The sequence below is a fragment of the Triticum aestivum genome, chromosome 2A (genome assembly GCF_018294505.1).
Source record: "Triticum aestivum cultivar Chinese Spring chromosome 2A, IWGSC CS RefSeq v2.1, whole genome shotgun sequence".
Lineage (NCBI taxonomy): Eukaryota > Viridiplantae > Streptophyta > Magnoliopsida > Poales > Poaceae > Triticum > Triticum aestivum.
In genome coordinates, this window is record NC_057797.1 from 661,459,366 (window position 1) to 661,481,734 (window position 22,369).

A 22,369-nucleotide genomic window follows, 5' to 3' on the forward strand; every position below is an offset into this window, starting at 1 on the left:
TCTATGGGAGGACGGCCGACATCCACCCTATAATGCGCAAAAATTTCATTGGCCTCTTTTATTATAAATCTGAACTCATGAGCTAAAAAGATGGTAGCTGCTCGCTTAACAGAAAAATGCTCAATATTAGAAAATTCTAGAAAGATCCTTTGTATGCAAGGATGCATATGGATAAATTGTCTTTCAAGTTCAACAACAAGCAACGATATAGCATCCGCTAGACTACTAGTTTTATGAAGAATAGACCCGCTCATGGTGGGCAAAGCACCATCACAAGTAAAGAAATCTTGAATAACTCCTTTTCCAATAATATTACCACTACCAATCCGAAACTTTTTAGTGTGTAAAATAGTAGGTTCTTCATGAGGATCAACAAAAGCATCAAAGTTTTCCATGTTACTTTCACTATCCTTATCAACAATAACCTCCCCAATTTTCGACATGATGGCAGTAAGAGGCAAGCAAAAAGAGGCGAACGAAAAAGAGGCGAGCGGAAAAGAGGGCGAATAAAACGGCAAGGGTGAAGTGGGGGACAGGAAAACGAGAGGCAAATGGCAAATAATGTAATGCGAGGGATAAGAGTTTGTGATGGGTACTTGGTATGTCTTGACTTGATGCAACCTCCCCGGCAACGGCGCCAGAAATCCTTCTTGCTACCTCGCGTTGGTTTTCCCTTGAAGAAGAAAGGATGATGCAGCACAGCGTAAGTATTTCCCTCAGTTTTTGAGAACCAAGGTATTAATCCAGTAGGAGGCAACACACAAGTCCCCTAGTACCTGCAGAAACAAACAAGAACCTCACAACCAACGCGATAAAGGGGTTGTCAATCCCTTCACTATCACATACGAAAGTGAGATCTGATAGAGATGATAAGATAAATATTTTTGGTATTTTTATGATATAGATTGGAAAAATAAAGATTGCAAAATAAACTGTAATATAAATAGCAAAGTAATATGGAAATAATATGATGGAAGATAGACCTAGGGCCATAGGTTTCACCAGTGGCTTCTATCAACATAGCAATTTCTATGGTGGGTGAACAAATTACTGTCGAGCAATTGATAGAAAAGCGAATACTTATGAGAATATCTAGGCATGATCATTGTATATAGGCATCACATCCACGACAAGTAGAACAAAACAATTCTGCATCTACTACTATTACTCCACACATCGACTGCTATCCAACATGCATCTAGAGTATTAAGTTCATAAGAACATAGTAACACATTAGGCAAGATGACATGATGTAGAGGGATAAACTCAAGCAATATGATATAAACCCCATCTTTTTATACTCGATGGCAACAATACAATATGTGCCTTGCTTCCCCTACTGTCACTGGGAAAGGACACCGCAAGATTGAACCCAAAGCTAAGCACTTCTCCCATTGCAAGAAAGATCAATCTAGTAGGAGAAACCAAACTGATAATTCGAAGAGACTTGCAAAGATATTTAAATCATGCATAAAAGATTTCAGAGAAGAATCAAATATTGTTCATAGATAATCTTGATCATAAACCCACAATTCATCGAATCTCGACAAACACACCGCAAAAAGAATTACATCGAATAGATATCCTAGAGAATCAAGGAGAACTTTGTATTGAGATCCAAAGAGAGAGAAGAAGCCATCTAGCTAATAACTATGGACCCGAAGGTCTATGGTAAACTACTCACACATCATCGGAGAGGCTATGGTGTTGAGTTAGAAGCCCTCCGTGATCGATTATCCCTCCGGCAGAGCACCGGAAAAGGCCCCAAGATGGGATCTCACGGGTATAGAAGGTTGCGGCACTGGAAATAGGGTTTCGTGGTGCTCCTCGATGTTTTCGGGGTATATGGGAATATATAGGAGGAAGAAATATGTCGGTGGAGCTGTGAGGGGCCCACGAGGGTGGGGGCGCTCCTACCCCCCTGGGCGCGCCTCCCTGCCTCGTGGCCTCCTCGATTATTTCTTGACGTCCACTCCAAGTCTCTTGGATCACATTTGTTCCAAAAATAACTCTCCCGAAGGTTTCATTCGGTTTGGATTCCGTTTGATATTCCTTTTCTGTTAAACACTGAAATAGGCAAAAAAACAGCAATTTGCACTAGGCCTTTGGTTAGTAGGTTAGTACAAAAATAATATAAAAAGGTAAATTAAAGCCCATTAAACATCCATTACAGATAATATAATAGCATGGAACAACCAAAAATTATAGATACGTTGGAGACGTATCAGAAAGCGAGTTGGATGCACACCCACTTAGTTTTCTTTTGTGCTTTCGTACACTTATAACTCTAGTGCATCCGTTGCACGGCAATCCCTACTCCTTGCATTGATATCAATTGATGGGCATCTCCATAGCCCATTGATTAGCCTCGTCAATATGAGACTTTCATCTTTTTGTCTTCTCCACACAACCTCCACCATCACATTCTATTCCACTTATAGTGCTATATCCATGCCTCACGTTCATATATTGCTGAGAGTTGAAAAAGTTTGAGAACATTAAAAGTATGAAACAATTGCTTGGCTTGTCATCGTGGTTGTGCATGATAAATACTTTATGTGATGAAGATAGAGCATGACAAGACTATATGATTTTTAAGGGTTAACTTTCTTTAGCCATGATATTTTGAGAAGACATGATTGCTTTATTAGTATGCTTGAAGTATTATTGTTTTTATGCCAATATTAAACTTCCATTTTGAATCTTATGGATCTGAATATTCCTGCCACAATAAGAAAAATTACTTGATAAACATGGTCGGTAGCATTTCATATCAAAAATTCTGTTTTTATCATTTACCTACTCGAGGACGAACAAGAATTAAGCTTGGGGATGCTTGATACGTCTCCAACGTATCTATAATTTTTTATTGTTCCATGCTATTATATTATCCATCTTGGATGTTTTATATGCATTAATATGCTATTTTATATCATTTTTGGGACTAACCTATTAACCTAGTGCCCGGTGCCAGTTGTTGTTTTTCCTTATTTTTGTATTTTACAGAAAATCAATACCAAACGGAGTCCAAACGCAACAAAACTTTTTGAGAATTTTTCATGGGCCACAAGACAACTACGAAGCTTCGTGAGGAGGCCAGAGGAGCCACGAGAGGGCCACACGCCCTACAAGCGCGCCCTAGGGGTGCCCCCAGGCTTGTGGGCCCCTCGGGACTCCCCTAACCCTAATCTCTGCTCCATAAATACCAAAATATTTCCCTCATACCAGAGGGAACAACAAAAATACTCTTTCGCCGCCACAAGCTTCTGTTCTCGTGATATCCCATCTTGGGGACTTTTCCGGCACTCCACCGTGGGGGATTCGATCATGGAGGGCCTCTACACCAACCTTGTTGCCCTTCCGATGATGTGTGAGTAGTTTACCGCAGACCTACGAGTCCATAGCTAGTAGCTAGATGGCTTCTTGTTTCTCTTTGGTCTTCAATACAATGTTCTCCTTGATGTTCTTGGAGATAAATTCGATGTAATCTTCGTTTACGATGCTTTTGTTGAGATGCGATGAATTGTGAGTTTATGATCAGATTATCTATGAATATTATTTGAGTCTTCATTGAACTCTTTTATGCATGATTAATATAGCTTTGTATTTCTCTCCGATCTATTGATTTGGTTAGGCCAACTAGATTGATCTTTCTTGCAATGGGAGAGGTGCTTTGTGATGGGTTCAATCTTGCGGTGTCCTCATCCAATGACAGTAGGGGTAGCGAGGCACGTATTTGTATTGTCGCCATTAAGAATAAAAAGATGGGGGGTTTTACCATATTGTTTGGATCTATCCCTCTACATCATGTCATCTTGCTTAAGGCGTTGCTTTGTTCTTGTTAACTTAACACACTAGATGCATGTTGGATAGCGGTCGATGTGTGGAGTAATAGTAGTAGATGCATGCAGGAGTCATCCTACTTGTCAGGGACGTGATGCCTATATTTATGATCATTGCCTTAGATATCGTCATAGCTATGCGTTTTTCTATAAATTGCTCAAAAGTTATTTGTTTACCCATTGTATGTTTCTTTCAAGAGAGAAGCCTCTAGTGAAACCTATGGCCTGAGGGTCTACTTTAATCATATTTTTCAGATCTATAAAACCAAAACCCAAAAATACCTTGCTGCAATTTATTTATCTTTACTTTATTTTATACTTTTACTTATCTTTTATATCTATATCTATCAGATCTCACCCTTGCTAGTGACCGTGAAGGGATTGACGACCCCTTTTTTCGCGTTGTGTGCAAGTGTTTGCTAGTTTGTGCATGTGCATCTATTGGGGACTTGTGTGTTCCTCCTACTGGGTTGATACCTTGGTTCTTAACTGAGGGAAATACTTATCTCTACTTTGTTGCATCACTCTTTCCTCTTCAAGGGAAAATCAACGCAAGCTTAAGAAGTAGCAACACTCAATAATAAATTATGCTCTAACTTCATCGCATAACTAAAGGCTATACATGCATGCTTCAGGAATCACAAACCTTAACACCAATATTCTTACTAAACCACAATCATTCACTAGTACGCCCACATATTACCATCATAATATCATAAAACTATTGCAAGGAATCAAACTTATCATATTCAGTGATCTACATGAAAGTTTTTATTATATCCCTCTTGAATACCTATCCTTTATGGACTAGTCTTATAACTCGTGTAAATTGTCATTACTATTTATTAGACTCTAAAAAGATATAAATTAAGAACGAGAGTTCAACTATTTCTTTAAAATATAACCACCACCGTGCTTTAAAAGATATAAGTGAAGCACTAGAGCAACCGCCTAGCTCAAAAGATATAAGTGAAGCACATAGAGTATTTTAAAAAAATCATGGAGAAATGCATGTCCCTCTCAAAAGGTGTGTGCATCAAACAATGATTGTGGCAAACTAAGAAGCAAACAAAGCAAAGACTACTATAATACAAATGCTCCAAGCAAAACTCATATCATGTGATGAATAAAAATATAGCTCCAAGTAGTATACCAACGGATTGTAGAAGAAAGAGGGGATGCCATCCACGGCATCCCCAAGTGTAGACGCTTGGGTCTTCCTTGAATATTACCTTGGGGTGCGATACGTCTCCAACGTATTGATACGTCCATTTTGCATCATGATTTCCTACTATTATTTATATTGTTTTTGGTCAATATTCCACTTTATGATGCAATTCTAATGCCTTTTCTCTCTTAATTTGCAAGATTTACTTCGAGAAGGAGATTGCCGACAGTTGCAATTCTAGACCTGAAAAATTTACAATAGAGATACTTATTCTACACAACTCGAAATGACGTGAAACTTCATGGAGATTTTTTATTGAATATATAGAAAATACTGGAGTAAAGAAATACCAGAGAGGGGCACCTACTGCTCACAAGGCAACAGGGCGTGGCCACCCTTCCAGGTGCGCCCTGATGCCTTATGGGTCCCATAGCTGGCCCCCAGTGCCCATCTTCTGCTATATGAGGGGTTTTGACCTAGAAAAAAAATAAGAGGAAGACTTTTGGGACGAAGTGCCGCAGTCTCAAGGCGGAACCTGGGCAGGAGAACTTTTGCTCTCTGGCGGAGCGATTCCGCGGGGACATTTCCCTCCGGGAGGGGGCAATCAAAGCCATCAACATCACCAACGGTCCTCTCATCGTGGGAGGACCAATCTTCATCAACATCTTCCCCAACACCTTCTCATCTCAAACCCAAGTTCATCTCTTGTATTCAATCTTTGTTCCAAAACCTCAGATTGGTACCTGTGGGTTTGTAGTAGTGTTGATTACATTTTGTAGTTGATGCTAGTTGGTTTATCTGGTGAAAGATCAAATATTCAGATCCTCAAGCATATTCAATACCCCTCTGATCTTGAACATGAATATGATTTGTGAGTAGTTACTTTTGTTCTTAAGGACATGGGAGAAGTCTTATCCACTTGAATTGGGGGATAAATGATGCAATTAAAGACAGTACAAGTGATGGAGGCCCATGGAAAGGAGTGAATTGGAAAGCCCAAGCCTCGAATAAGGAAGGGAATGAAGCATATTCGCCCGTTCTCCCAAAGATTGGGGATGAACTCCTTAGCGGGGTCCTAGCCAATGGCGATGATCCCTGGACGCGCATGGGCCACCTCCAATGGTGGCAGTTAGCCAACATTGGAGAGCTGGTCAGGTGACCTTGCGACACCGTGCACGACTTCCACCCTCCCCTGTCGGCAACCGATGCATGTGAGGACGAGGAGCCTGCCTGGCCCGTAGACATGGATTGCCTCTACTGAGGATCGCCAGCCATCTGAAGGGGCGAAGGCAGATCTTGGGACCAGATCCTTTGAGTGAATATGCTGGCGTTTAGAAGTAATTGACAGGGGAACACGCTGCGCGAACTTACCATCGGGCAGTGTGACACCCATGCTGAATCTTCTTCAACAACACCATCAAGGCGGCGGGATGTGCCAGCCTACAAAAAAGGAGCATGGACACACTATTCGGATCGCAAAAGGGGGATCGCAAGAAAGTACAAAATAATGGTGGATTTATTACCCCCGATGGGAAAATGTCTCTTTCACGGGGCTCCAGAGGCCGCCGTCCATTAACGCAATCAAGATCGGGGCAAAGGAAGGACATGGCGGTGGCGTCGGAGGCATTGAACCTCGCCAGCAATGACCTGGTGGTGGCAGAGGTGGAGGAGCACATGATGGCGTGACTAGAGCTGGCTAGAAGAAAGGGGCACTAGCCACAATTTTTTTATCTACATGGTCAAATATTTGGAATGTGCCACTAGCGATCGCTGCAAGTGGGGCCACATCGGAGCGGCAAAATGGAATTTTTGTCCTCAATGGCAGGCCCCCACATCGGTCGGATGTCAACTGAGTTTCCTCGTCAATATTGGTGGGCCATATCAGAGTGGTGAAATCGAAATATGGCCTCAACGGTGGACGCCCAGATCAGCCGGAAGGGTCAACAGAGTCTCCTCGTCGCTAGAGTTGACATGGTGAAGCGGTGGATTCAGATGTAAGGAAATGACGCAACGGAGATGATAAGTTGACGACAACTGGCGGAGACAGTGTGTAGAGGCATGCATATAATTTCTTTGCAAGCACTAGTGGCACATGCCGAAATATGGAAGTTTGAGTGGTAGGAATCAAATATGCAACTTCAGAAGTGGCACAAACTGACTTTTCCCTAAGCAAATTAGGAAAATAGTATTGTTCAAGCTAATAATCACCTCATCATCTAATTAGGCTGATGGTACCATCAAACTAATCCATGTAGCTTATTTTACCTCTTAAAACATGGAGGGGAATCATCACTCTTTTTTTGGGACAATCTCAGTATCTTTCTTAATCATGCATCCATGGTATGGGAGATTGAAAATATGGTATTTTTCTTAATCATGCAACGACTGAATGAAATGAAACAATCAATTCTGCAAACATTGAAACTTAAATGTATGCATCTGAAGTGGCATAAAAATGGGGGACAAAATCAACCAATGCTCTGAGGTAGGATTTTATCAGGGGAGGCTACATGTTGGACATGGTTACTTACAATTCATCAATTTGGATTTTTAACTTTGAATTACCACTACTGATTAAAGTGAATTTAAAAACTGATGTCTGAATGAAATATTAATGGTCACAAAATGTTAGATATGTGTTCTGCTCAAACATATGAAAAAACAACAAAATACATAAATGAATAAGGACAATTAAATTAGATCAACACTCATTTTGAGGTGAGACATGTTGATGCAGGGACACCAGTTGATCAAACGCTCCAGAGACTAGTTGGAAGGTTGATATAGTTGTCTCATACCCGTCAGATATTGCTTGTGTTGTGAGTGCAGTTAGCCAATATATCCATGACGAAAAATCAGCAGATATGGAAGTTGTGAATAGGATCCTATGATATCTTAAGGGGTGCTAAGGAAGAGACCTCTTATGGGGACTTGCAAGTTGGATGATATACTGATGTCGATTGTGCAGGTTCTCTAGATAACTGCCTCTCAGTGTCTGGTCACTTCACATCTGTTGGAACGAACCTAGTTTCATGGTGAAGAAAAATACAAAGGGTAGTGTGGCTTGATCCACTACAGAGGCTGAGTTCGGATCCATTCCTCATGCTTTTTGTGAGTTATTATGGTTGCACATTCTCCTAGAAGAGTTGCGGTTTGTACAAGTACAGGCCTCCGGTCTATACTGTGACAACAAAGCTGCTACTGGCATTGCTGATAACCTTGTTCAGTACGACCGAACCAAGCACGTAGAGATTGATCGTTACTTTTTTTGCGAGAAAGCTTTCGATTTATTCATCTTAATTACGGATGTGCAATGAACACCCGAAATAATGAAAATTACATACAAATCCGTAGACAACCTAACGATGACTACAACTGCTAAAGCGCCGTTGTCATTGCCTCTCCCTCACTGAAGCCAGGCAAAACTTGTTGTAGTAGACATTTGAGAAGTCCCCGTGTTAAAGCCCCCATAGGACCAGCGCAGTAGAAAAGCAAGAATAAGTTTGATGGAGGAGTAATTTGCCTTTCATACGTCGCTTCAGGAAGTCAACTAGTATATGCCCTTACAAAAGGACTTCTAGACAAAAAAAATATGTTCCATGTTTTGTAGCAAGACGGGTTCTATATGATATATTCGCCCAGTCTCGATAGGGAGTGTCGGTGTATTAGCATGATTAGGTGGTTCTCTGAGAGAAGGGATCGGTGAGGAACGATCCAGAATTTCCCCAAATCCCCTTCATGCTGAGTACCCATTCATGCTTCCTCCAATCACTAACTCATATCTCTCAAATCTCAGATGATTTTCAACAGGATGTCCCTTCTCCCCCTTCCTCTATATCATGAAAACTACCTATTAACACATGGGCAAGCATATTTGGAAATTAGTCACAAGAATATCTCCCGAATTTGCAATACCGCACCCACAACCTAGTAACCGAGAAACTTGATTGTAATAATAAATTAAAAAGCAAACTCTTTATGCGGGAGCAAAACCACCTTTTGACCGGACAACGGGTTCATATTTTTTTTTAAATGTTATTTTTATACAAATACTATCAGAAGAAAATCAGAACTTTTCCAACGATTAAATTAGTAATTCAACATTGTTCATGAATTTTGTCCGTGCATTTGGGAGATATTGCTCGTTTATAGGGAAAATGAACCATATAAAATCCCCATGTTCCAAAATGATATCATTTCTATCTACATTAGGCATGATTATTAACTGTACACAAACTCCACAAAAAATATCATAGCAATACTTTTTCTGGAGGAAAAAATCACCAAATCACCTTCTGAATATGATCTAGCATGATTAATTGCATCGTAACATCAGCATTTTTTCTTACCTTATTATTATTATACTAATAAAGCAGCGATTGCTTCTGGTCGTCCGTCGCGTTATTTTACATAAACACCCCTGCCTTATTTGTTAATTAACCCGCAGTACATGGCTAAATCAGAACGAACCTAATACCCCATCGGTTAATTACACCTAATCTCACCAGTTCATATAGGTACACATCGATTATTCAACAAGCGATCACAAAAATCAGCAAACAGAGGTGAGGATAATTAGAAGGGGAACGGAGACGGTCGAGGGCAGTCGAATCCGGACGGATCCGGTCCGGTGGAGGCAGATCCGGAGGCGGCGCATCAAATCCCTCGACAGGAGGAGCAGACGAGGCCGGGGACGGTCGAGGGCAGCCGGATCCGGTCCGATGGAGGCGGATCCGGCGGTGACACGTCAAATCCGGCCACGGGGAGGAGCGGCGACGGCAAATCCGGACGGATCCGGCGGGAGGCACGTCAAATCCGGCGACGGGAGGAATAGACGAGGTCGGGGACGATCAAGGGCAGCCGGATCCGTTTGCAATGGCGAGGCTCCTTGCGTGCTCCCTGCATGACCAAGGAAAAAAAAGGCTAAGAAGGTGAGGAGGAGACATGAAGAAGGAGAAGGAGAGGCGCTGGAGCCGGTGTGGGTCGCGGCGTGCGCGAGGGATTGGGGGCGGGCGCTGAGCTGAGCCCGTGGAGGAAAGAGGAGTCGTGAGGCTCGGGGGTGACCTCGATGCCATCTGCATCCATAGCTGGAAGGGGGGAGGGAGTGAGGGAGAGACGAGGATGAGCTGTGTTGGCCGAGAAGATAAGGTTTGATGGAGCGACACGCAGCGGTGCGTCGGGCCACATGACACCCGCGTGAGAGGCGTAGACGGGCTCATGCGTGCATGCATCACGGCTAAAACAATAAATAAATAATAAGAAAAAGAGAGTGCATCACGGCGACGGGTGGCATGCAAGCGCGAGAGCATTGAGGGGTCGGTCGAGAGCTAGCAGTGCTAGCCAGCTAAGCTATGGACTGAGTATACGAGTTTTTTCAACATTTTCAACATTTCTTGGACAAAAAATTGAAGATTTTCTAATATTATTTTTTCTTCAATACGGTGAACAAAAGGGAATTCTGAACTTTTTGGAAACGTGAACAAAATTTGAAAACAGGAACAATAATCGAAAAACTTGAACAATAATCTAAAATTGTGATTAAATTTCGAAAATCTGAACAATTTTTTTTAACTGTGAACAATTTTTACAAAATAATTTAAAATACTCATTGAACATTTTATTAGTATACCATGAATATTATTCAAATACACACTGAACAATTTGTAAAAACGCACTGAACATTTCCGTCATATACGCTGAACAATTTATAAAAACGCACTAAACATTTCTGTGATATACGCTGAACAATTGTTCCAAATACACAATGAACATTTCATAGTATGCGTTGAACAAATTCTTAATACACGATGAACAAGTTTAAAATACAAGGTGAACAATTTCTTCATATAACATTTTTTTAATAATATAAGGTGAATACTTTTTTAATATACGATGAACATCTTTTAATATGTGGTGGACCTTTTATATATACTATACAATGTAAAACAGAGAAAAGAAATAGTAAAAATGAAAAGAAAGAAAAAAAGGAATAAACAGAGAAAAAGAAAAGGAAGAAAAAATCGAAAATAGAATAAAACCTTGTGAAAACAAAGCAGAAAACACCAATCCAGGAAACCTTCTACAAAGTTCCCAAAACCGGCCAGGAACCTTCAGGAAGGTTCCCAAGATGCCGCAACGAAGAAACAACAACAAAGAAATAGGTGCGAAGCTGAATCGTGGGCCAGCCCAAGTGGAAGCGACAAGTCTCGTTCTTCAGCGAAGTTACGAAGATTTGATGTTAACGAGCGTCATATAGGAATCACCGGGTCGGTCGCCGAGCCGCATGCGTGCGTGCTTGTGCTAGGCGCTGGAAACCAACTGGGCTGGACATGCTTTGGGCCATGGCCTGTCACAATTTATTTTTTGATTGGGCATAAGAAAAATGAACAAAACACTTAGTGTTTTCTTTGTAACATATGCTCCGAGTAAATCGATTGCAATTACATAACTTATGTTGCATTGTGTCTGAAAAATAATACAACTCACTAAGTCGGCTCTTCCTATTATCATTAAATAAATAGTGCCACCTCACCTCCTTAGAACCAAAACTATCAATTTATAGATGTCCCGAAGTTACCAGTTATTGATAGACTCAATAAATCGGCTTGAATCAATATGTAGGGAATGAGGATGGTGACGTGAGAAGAAGAGAATGAGTCCCGCAACGAAAACTGCATTGATGAAACTGAAGAAACTCGCTGACATATTAGGGAGATAACAATGTCTCCCGTTGCAACGCACGGGCATTTGTGCTAGTTATTTTACTAAAAGAGGAGGGGAATAAGAAAATAATACTAATAAAAGGGTTTTTTTTTGTTGAAACTTCAAAATAGTCTTATTGGTTCTTCTATCTCGGGAACTATATTTAACCCAACAAACATCCAATTACAGGGAAGGAAAACAGACGACAAGAACAAGAACACAGACTCCAAACTCCTCGACGACCAAGCTAGGGTCGTCATCACATGCAAGCGTTCACTCGCACTAGCTAATTACTTAATTAGTCTCAGAAGACGCCTCTCTTTCACGGTACTCCAAGTCTTCAGGCCATGGAGAGCTTAGCTAGGTAGCCTTATCCCATGCATGTAACCTTACTCATGCGATCAACTTAGTTGCTAACTCGCTAACCTTACTCCTCTCATGCATGCATGCGCTAATTCCAGGTTGCTTCAAGTCTCAGACTCACTCGACAGATCGGAGCTTACGCTTGTGTAAGCTTGATCGATCCGTCGATCATGGCATCCGGCCTCCGTTGAAGGACGAAGCCGACTTCATCTCGGCCTCCAAGGAACTCATGTCGCTGCTGCTCTGATGGTGGTCTCCTCTCGGTGTCGATATCCCGCGCACGATGCCGCCTCCGCCCACGCCAAGAAAGTCCCGCGTCATGTCGCCGCCGCCGCCGCCAGCACCACCACCGTTGCCACCAACACCACCTCCTCCCTGGCTGAATTTCACCTCGTGCTGATCCATGTCGCACATCCTTGGATCAAACATCCCGGCGGGACCGCCGTTAGCGCCGCCAAACATCGCCGCGGCATTGACGCCGCCGCCAGCAGCCAGAGAGTTCATCAGCTCGTTCAGGTTCGCATCGTTCTGGTCCATCTGCTGCTGCGGTGTCCCCTGTCGCCCGTGCGGCGAAGAGCCCACGAAGCCCCGGAACATGGACGCCGCGCCGTTGGGGCTGGAGGTCGCGCCCATCTGCGCCGCCTTCTGGAGCAGTGCGGTCGCAGACATCTGAGGCAGCATGGGCGCCTGGTCGTTGTACATCCCAGCCTGCGAAATGTGATCACCACCAACAAAGTTCCCGCCGAAAATCGCCGCTGCTGATACCTCAGAGCCACCGCCGCCAGCTCCGCCGCTGAACTGGTCGTTGCTCATCATTCCCTGGCTTGCATGCTCATGACTAGACCCCGAGCTATTGCCATTGTTGGAGAAGAAGCCCAGGTTGAAGAGGCCATGGCCCGAAGAGGCGGGCCCTCCCGCACCATTGCCCTGGAGGTCTGGGAGCTGCATGAGGCCATGGAACGGCTTGGACTGCAGGTAGGAGTGTGACCCATTGCCCGCCTCGTCCCCGAAATCCTGCCCCGGCGCCGCGTTGAGGAAGAAGGCCGACTGGGGCTGCTGCTGAGGCGGGCGGAACGCTGACGCGCCAGAGGGCGACAGGAGGTGGTCGAGGCGCGCGGCGATGCTGCTGCTGCCTCCGCCAGCCGCTCCGCCGAGGCGCAGGAGCTCCGGGGACGGGTGGTGGTGGTGACCGTCATGCTGCAGGGTGGAGTTGAGGTGGGATCCCACCTGGGACAGGCTCAGCGCCATGTTGCCAGCGTTAGTAGCCCCGTAGAGGTGGCTGGTGAGGCTGCTCAGGCTCGTCGGCGGCAGCCTGGCGCTCTCCTGCGCCAGGGCGTCGCAGAAGGCCCTGTGGGTGATGAAGCTGTCCCTCCTGCATACAATAACACAACAGAAAATAATCAGAAACACGATAAACATCAGCACACCACACCACCACCATCAGTCACATGTCGTCATGTGCTCTCACACCACACCACACTGCCATGGTCTCTGCTCGATCTGCAACTTAGGTCAGAGCGCAGGCAGCGCCGTCGCATGCCAATGCATGGGCCGTGCAGTAAAAGGGAACAGTAAAGTTGATGTGAGAAGAGCTTGAGAAGCCTGAAAAGCGAACAGCGCCCTGCACCGGGCTGCATGGCGACGACGCATGCATGACACGCTGGAAGGGGGCGCGCGCCCCGAGGCGAGCTAGCGGCATCTCGGGCTAAGATATTGTTTTCTGATCGACATGTGAGCACTGCGCAACTGGGCCGCGGGACGGGACGAGGACGGACCGACTGTGCTACTGAATGTTGTGTTTGTAGTAGCTGGTATCCCATGCATCTGAACAGTGCCATTCCCAGTGTCCATAGCTGCTACAGCGACAGGGTGCGCATCTCCCCCTTGTGCACCAGCCATGTCACAGTAAAAGAAAGAAACAGCTTGCAAATGTGGTGGCCGTGGTTTTTATCTCTGTTCAAGTAACATATGTTTCCAAAGGAGGAATAGGGTTTGACTATTATCGCTTGTGTACCACCACACCTTGCTGTCCAAAGATCGACTAGTGCTAAAATTAGGAAACTGGTAGCATGGGTCAAAGGTGTTGGGTATAGTATGAATCCATGCATGCATGCACCACAAAGCAAGCCCAAGATCCCAGAAATCGATGTGTGTCAATCAAGGGAGAGGCCGCGCCGGGGGAAAGGAGAAATCTCATCATAGCTTGCCATGCTACGCCTCTCATAGGTTCCCACTAGTAGGAAGCTTCAAAGGAGAAAGGCTTCCAGACAAAGACATCAGACATTGTCATGCACACGAACACACACACCAAGGAGCTGCGTAGAGCAGAAAACTTTGCGGGGCTGGTAAGCTCGCCTCCCGAGGCGCCTTGACACAGGAAAAAGCAAAAGCCTGCGCCAGTGAAACTTAAAAAAGCCTACTACCCCCCAAATCAAGGAGCTCAAAACAAATAATGCCAATTATTCGTACTTAGTGTACTCCGCCTCTACAGTTGAATGTGTAAAAATTATCATATGGATGCATATGGAACATACTATGGCTTCTGAACTTGGTAAAAAAAAGACATGCACTATAGATTTACGCTCAGAGAAGAAGCGCCGAATTGTTTCCTTTTTTTTATATCATCAGGTCTCTTCCCTTGCAGGAACAGTGAAAAAAGAGACGACACTCCATTCCTCATGAATGCAACTCCTGTTGGTGTTTCCCTAAGTGCTAACTCCCCATTGGAGAATTTTATGCCAAAACATGAAAGAGAGGAGTGACCACTTGAATGAATGAATGAATGCAGCTTAAGTCCATCAATGAATGAACAGTTCCTCAAGTTACACTTGCAACTAGGCTGGCGATGCATGGGCGATGAGACATGGGATGGACATTGCGACGCATCCATGAAAAGGCGTGGGCCTCTCTCGCTGGTCGCTGCCACGGCCAACGAACGGCTCTGCCACATCTTAGCCGGCCAGCCAACTCACATGAGAAGTTTAGCTGCCTACTCCTACATGGCAGCCAAGCGATGCAGTAGAGAGAGAAAGCTATGGAAGAGAGAGGGTAAAAGAGAAAGCCTGCAAGCTGCTGACGAGTTGGACCAGGAGGAATGCGGGTCTACAGGACAGTGTAACAGATGTCTTAGTCTGTAGCGTGTGTCTGGCTAGAGAGAGGAGAGAGAGCTTGTTTCTGGTTCCATCTTCCCAAGGCAGCAAGCTAGGAAAGGGAAAGGATGGCTTCTGGGCAGTGCCAAAGGACTCAAAATATTCCAGCCCATTTCACGTGCGAGCAGTTTCACTGTGCGCCCCTCTCTCTCACTCACCTTCGTCGCCCGCGGCCGTCTCTATTGCTTTCCTTCTCAGCAGGCTAGCCAGAGAAGGAAGGAAGCAGGAGCTCGGACAACAACAATGTCGATCGACATCGACACAAGCCCGATCAAAACCCTAACCCTAAACCAAAGCAATGCCCATTACGGTATACACGCAGCGCCATGCATGCAGCGAGGCCTGATCGATTTCACGTACATTCTATCTATGTAGATATCGTAGTGGTGGAAATGCAGAAGACAGTATATAGGTAGAAGAAGCTGGGTAGGGAGCGGTGGCTGGTAAGTTACCGTGAGAAGAGGGTGCCGCAGTCGCAGCGGTACTCGCGGGTGCCGCAGATCTTGGAGTGCGCCTTCCAGTCGGACTGCACGGCGTAGCGCTTGGAGCACTTGTCGCACTTCCACTTCTTCTCGCCGTGCTTGCGGCAGAAGTGCTTCTTGATGCCGGTGAGGTCGCCCAGGGCGCGGGACGGGTCGTGGTGGACGCACGTCGGCTCCGGGCACAGGTACACGCGCCGGCGCTGCACCTGGTTCGGGTTCTTCTGCTTCAGCTTCCACGGCAGGTTGTGGCCGCGGCGGTGCAGCTGCAGGTTCTGCTCCCGCTGGAACCCCTTGTTGCACACCTCGCACACGAACCGGTTCGTCGCCATCAGCGTCTTGGGCGACAGCGCGATCACCTCCGCGTCCGGGTCTGCAACCAATTCCACCATGCATCTCATCATCAAATACAGTGCATATATACAAATATGACAATTTGCTTTGCATACAAAAAAGGTATCCCAATTGATGACTCGATACGTCATGCATAAGACAATCAATAAAATGCTTGGAATTAAGAATGGGTGGCCATATATTTAGGGCGTTCCATGCTTGGACAGGTAGGAAGGATATATATGCTTCTAGAAGAGCAAATATTTGAGCAAGGGTCTTATTAATTGTATGCCGTGGGCGATTTCTTATTGTTGGAGTGTTAATTTTCCTTATCTGTGAGGCGCTCGCACATGATCAATGAGTGAATAATCCCATTGGAGCTAGTAGAAATCACGGATTAATTTGAGAAGATATCGTTGCTTACTTCCCTGGGTGGGGGCCGGTGAGCTAGAGAGTAGAGACAAACTAGAGCACGGAGAAGAGAATATTTGCATGAGATTTTGGGGAAGAAAGAAGTTTGCAGGAAGTGATATCGAGAACAAAGGAATTGTCATGGATTGTGCCCTCGCTCCTGCTTGCACCTCATAATTGGGGAAAAGAATTGAATGTGCTCCAGTGGAGAGGATGACAGCTCATGTATACATGGAATCTTGAAGCAAGAAAAAAAAAGAACTATCCAACCAGTATGGTATACGGTTCTTCTTTCCTACCAAAGATAAATAAAAACTAAAAAAATTGTGTTAGAAATTCCGGAACCGACTGATCTGATGAGAACACGAGACTTTGGAAGAAGAAGAAACCGGCCGGGACAAGGAGGAGCCTACTCGATCTAGAGCCACGAGTAAAGTACCCTAGTTCCTGTTCGTCACCTGAATTAATTGTCCTCCTTTCAGGTGATAGTACAGAGCTTTAAATGAACTCGTATTGATTAGCAAGGAGCGAATTGAAGGCCAAGTATCTTCCTCGAGGCTACAGCAAACTTCGAATTGAAGTAGACCCTGAGTATAGGGGAACGGATCCACTGAACCAGGGATAGATGAGAAGAAATTAAGGAGTTGCAGTAAAAGAGTACAAGCTGGGAAATTAGGGAGTGAAATTAAGGCGTGTGTGGTAGCAAGAACAGACTGTCGCTCAATTACACACACGTCAGTTACTACACACAAAAAAACGTGCAATTCTCCAGCAGTACTACCAAGTATTAATTCACTACCGAGCAAGAAACCAAGCAGGAAGTAACTGAGTAAATAAAAGAGAAGATACTGAAAAATAGAGAGAGAAAACCCCGAGTGTGCGCATGTGAGAGAAGATGCTTGCACTGTCAGGAACCAAACGATAAGACGCCAATCAGTCCAGACAAGACCTTGCAGTTAGCATGCATGACTGGAAATATTAACCAGGGTCCACGATTAGATTACCGGGTAGAGTCCTCTTCTTCTTGGCCGGTGGTGCCGCCGCCGGAGCGCCCTGGCTGGACGCGGCAGGCGCCGCGCTCCCCGCGCCGGAAAGTGCCACCGCTGCCAGCTGGTGCTGCTGGTGGTGGTGGTGGTGCTGCTGCTGCTGCTGTGATATCAGCGGCTTCATCTGGTCTTGCTGGTCCCCATCCCTCATCCCGAAGAACGCCGCCGCCGCCGCTGCCGATGAATTCGATGCCATCGGCTCCCAACCTAGGTCGTCACACCAACTCCGGATTGTTCTTGGATTGGCAGTGCTCCTTCTTCTTCCCCCCTTCGCTGAAACAAAGCAAGATTTTCCATGTGAGACGTCGCAATTAAGAGAGTAAAAACTGACACTGCACAGCGCATGCAAGCAAGCGACCATGAGAGAGAGATCTGGAAGACTCTTGCTCCCCGAGGCCCGAGCTATCAAGACAAATTAAGGAGGAGAACGACGAGGACGAAAGAGGCAGAACTGGTTGTGAGGAAGAGGGAGCAGATGGAAAGGCCCCAAAATTCCCTCAGCGCGTGATGGCTATACCTATCTCATATACCTTGGAACCGATCTGAAACAACAAACAAATCGACAAGAAGCCGAGAAAAACTCCAAGGCCTCGGCCGCTTAGGACCCTTCCGAGATTAACAAAAGAACAAAGTGGACAGGGAAATCCAAACAAACAAACAGTTGCACTCAAAACAAAGTAAAAAAAGAGAGAGAAGGCATACGAACAAAAGCTCGCAAACACCCACACCCGCAGAACTCACATACATACAGATATTTAAAAATTTGGAAAGGAACGCAACAAGGAACTAGAGGAGGAGGAAAAAAACATGGGATACCTCACTCTCTCCCTGCTAGCTTCGTCTCTTGCTTGAAACCGAGGGGATAGAAGTGGAGGAGAGGGGGCGGAGGAGAGGGCCGGGGAGGAGGCTAAGAGGGTTGTTGTCTCATTTCTTTCATCTCCTTGTCATACTTTTCTTTCTCTATCTATCTATCTCTTCCCTCCCACGCTCTTATATGCCCCCCTCTCGCTCGCTCTATAAAATTAATTGCTGAAATCTTGCCTCTGCTCTTTCCCAGGCCTATGCGCACCATGGAAATATATAAAAGATGGGGATTATATATACAGGCCGGAGCAGGAGAAAAGGGGAGAGGAAAGAGAGAGGGGATGGGGGGCGGGGGCAAGCTCACGCAGCCCAGCGGCGTCGTGGAGCGTGTGAGGGTCGGGTCCACCGACTGCTGCGTGGGGCTTACCTCTCGCCATCTCACACGCGCGCGCGCAAGGCCTTTTCTTTTCCCCTTGGCTTAGTTTTGGTTTTCTTTTGGGGTTTATTGTTGTGCGATTGAGGCCGTGTGCTTATGTTTCGTGCCTTGCTACCACGTTACTACAAATTAAAAGCATGGCTTTGGATCCCTGTTCACCTAACTTCTGTTAGACTGTTTTAACCTTTTTGTTGATGCTAGTTTGCACGCATGTGTTTGGCCAGGCTGTGGAACAAACAGTAACAAACATTGTCATTTCTGCGTATCACATTCCCCATCTGAACGTTTAGGAGTAAGCCACAAACATAAATGTGTAAATGAGCAAACCGGCGTAGAAACTTTTTGTTGCACAATCTGTGGTACAAAAATGGCTATACCAACCATCGCATATTGTCAGTGAATTAACTACAAAATAAAATGTTATGCTCCCGCTAGGATTAATCACTGGATACAAGTCTGTGATACAATCTCAGTCAAATTCTCGGGTTCCAGAGGAAGAGGAAAGGAGATCGGTAGGAGAGAGCCGCCGCCTATAACCTAGTACATTCTCGTCACCTCACCCAGGAGGGGTCTGTTTCCTCTTAACCAGTCGGGTCGTGTCCCAGACACTATCGGGCTGGGGTGGACGGGGCTGTCGTTCTAGCCCAGTAGGGGTAGTTGTTGGCCGTCCCTTGGATGGCTCTGCAGGTGGGACGGATGGACAAAGGGCGTAACATACCCTCCCCCTCGAGACATAGTTTGGCCCCAAGCTGGAGCTTTCGGGAAGTGATGCTGGAGCTCGGCGCGATCCTCCCAGGTGGCGAACTCCGGCGGTTGGTGAGTCCAACGGACCAGACCTTGAGGCACCATCGCATTGCCATGTTGAACCACTCGTTTCTCTAGTACTTCTTCCATTGTAGGGCTTGCCGCTGCCGCTGCCAGAAGTTGCTCTTGCACCAGTTCCGTCGGACGAAGAGCTTGTCGAAGCTGGGACACGTGGAAGATGGAGTGCACCGCGCTGAAGTCCAGGAGATTGAGCTTGTACATCGCAGCGCCAATGTGTTGAAGCACTTGATACGACCCAAAATAGCGGAAGGCGAGCTTCTGGTTGGTGCGGGTAGTCACCGAGCGCTGAATGTAGGGTTGGACCTTGAGGAAAACCCAGTCGTTGACAGCGAAGACACGGTCCGATCGGTGCTTGTCGGCGGAGTCCTTCATGTACTAACGCATGCGAAGCAGATGTTGTCGTATGACCGCCACCATTTGAGCTCGATCTTGGAGCCACTCTGCCAAGTCAGGGGATGCGCCAGCCACCAGGTCACCGATGTCGAAGTGCCGCAGTGCGTGTCCATAAAGCACTTTGAATGGCGTTGTGCCCAAAGCTGCATGAGGCGATGTGTTATACCAAAATTCTGTGAGGGCCAGTCAGGCACACCATTTAGTCGGACATGCGTGGACGAAGCAGCGAAGAAATGTTTTTAGGCATTGGTACACTCGTTCGATTTTTCCGTCAATCTGTAGGTGATGTGTTGTACTCATCCAAAGCTTGGTGTGGGTGAGCCAGAACAGTTCTCTCCACAACATGCTGGTGAAGATTGGGTCACAGTCTGAGACAATTGACTCGGGCAGACCGTGCAGCTTGTAGATGTTCGCCACAAATGCCTATGCCACCTAGAATGCCATGAAGGGGTGGGATAGAGCAATGAAATGGGCATACCGCGTGAACTTGTCCACTACCACCAAGATCGTTGTAGCCGGAGGAGCGGGGCACGCCTTCGATGAAGTCCATGGTGATTATTTGCCATGCTTGGTTGGGCACGGGAAATGGTTCCAAGAGACCAGGATAACATACCTGTTTCCGGCTTAGCTTGCTTGTATGTTTCACAAGCCTCCACGAAGAGCTTGACATGATGCTTGATCCCTGACCATGTAAACAGGCGACACACTTGTCGGTAAGTCGCGTTGAACCCCGAGTGGCCACAAATGGCACCGGTGTGCAAAGCAGCGAGCACCTACTTTTGCAGTTTCACATTGTCACCCAGCCAAATGCGTCTGTGCTGCTGGATGATGCCCTCTTGCAAGGTAAATCCATCCCGGGGGTCCTTGTTTAGTGGTGAGTGTTGCCAATAGGCGTTGTGTTGTAGGATCATCACGGTAGCCTTGTTGGACGGCCTCCAGCCAAGCTGGTACTATCACAGTGATTGCCGCGAGCTCTTCTTGGGGAGGGTCTAAAGGAAATATGCCCTAGAGGCAATAATAAAGTTATTATTTATTTCCCTATTTCATGATAAATGTTTATTATTCATGCTAGAATTATATTAACCGGAAACATAATACATGTGTGAATACGTAGACAAACATAGTGTCACTAGTATGCCTCTACTAGACTAGCTCGTTGATCAAAGATGGTTATATTTCCTAACCATAGACATGAGTTATCATTTGATAAACGGGATCACATCATTAGAAGAATGATGTGATTGACTTGACCCATTCCCGTTAGCTTAGCACTTCATCGTTTTAGTTTACTGCTATTGCTTTCTTCATGACTTATACATGTTCCTATGACTATGAGATTATGCAACTCCCGATTACCGCAGGAACACTTTGTGTGCTACCAAATGTCACAACGTAACTGGGTGTGTATAAAGGTGCTCTATAGGTGTCTCCGATGGTACTTGTTGAGTTGGCATAGATCAAGATTAGGATTTGTCACTCCGATTGTCGGAGAGGTATCTCTGGGCCCTCTCGGTAATGCACATCACTATAAGCCTTGCAAGCAATGTGACTAATGAGTTAGTTGCGGGATGTTGCATTACGGAACGAGTAAAGAGACTTGCCAGTAACGAGATTGAACTAGGTATTGAGATACCAACGATCTAATCTCGGGCAAGTAACATACCGATGACAAAGGGAACAACGTATGTTGTTATGCGGTTTGACCGATAAAGATCTTCATAGAATATGTAGGAACCAATATGAGCATCCAGGTTCCGCTATTGCTTATTGACCGGAGACGTGTCTCGGTCATGTCTACATAGTTCTCAAATCCATAGGCTACGCACGCTTAAAGTTCTGTGACGATCGGTAGTATGTGTTTTTGTGTTTTGATGTACCGAAGGTAGTTCGGAGTCCCGGATGTGATCACGGACATGACGAGGAGTCTCGAAATGGTCGAGACGTAAAGATCAATATATTGGAAGGTTATATTCGGACACCGGATGAGTTCCGGGGGTTATCAGATAAATACCGGAGAACCGGGAGGTTACCGGAACCTCCCGGGGGATTATTGGGCCTTATGGGGCCAAGTGGAGGAAGAGGAGAGGCGGCCAGCTAGGGGCGCGCGGGCCCCCTATCCCAAACTGAATTGGACTAGGGGGTCGGCCCCCCTTTCCTTCTTCTTCTCCTCCCCTTCCTTCCCCTCTCCTACTAGGACTAGGAAAGAGGGGGGAATCCTACTTGGAGTAGGATTGCCCCCCTTGGGCGCGCCTCCTCCTCCTTGGCCGCCCCCTCCTCCTCTCCCTCCTTTATATACGGGGAGGGGGCACCCCTTGGAGACACAACAATTGATTTGTTGATCTCTTAGCCGTGTGCGGTGCCCCCCTCCACCATAATCCACCTCCGTTATATCGTAGCGATGCTTAGGCGAATCCCTGC

The 22,369-nt window shown here is 45.9% G+C and overlaps 1 protein-coding gene across 2 annotated transcripts; it reads right to left on the reverse strand.

Annotated features, from left to right (window-relative positions):
• Positions 1-11,852: 11,852 nt before the first annotated feature.
• On the reverse strand, positions 11,853-18,571 carry LOC123190047 (protein indeterminate-domain 4, chloroplastic). 2 transcript variants are annotated; one of them, XM_044602606.1, is made up of 4 exons: positions 18,310-18,571; positions 17,452-17,766; positions 15,677-16,076; positions 11,853-13,447 (listed from the first exon to the last, which is right to left on the reverse strand). In XM_044602606.1, exons 2-4 carry the CDS (start codon positions 17,687-17,689, stop codon positions 12,244-12,246), a joined length of 1,842 nt encoding a protein of 613 aa, XP_044458541.1. In that variant the 5' UTR covers positions 17,690-17,766; positions 18,310-18,571; the 3' UTR covers positions 11,853-12,243. The 2 variants fall into 2 exon arrangements, with proteins under 2 accessions (XP_044458541.1, XP_044458542.1); XM_044602607.1 differs by lacking the exon at positions 18,310-18,571 and adding an exon at positions 17,852-18,206.
• Positions 18,572-22,369: the final 3,798 nt, after the last annotated feature.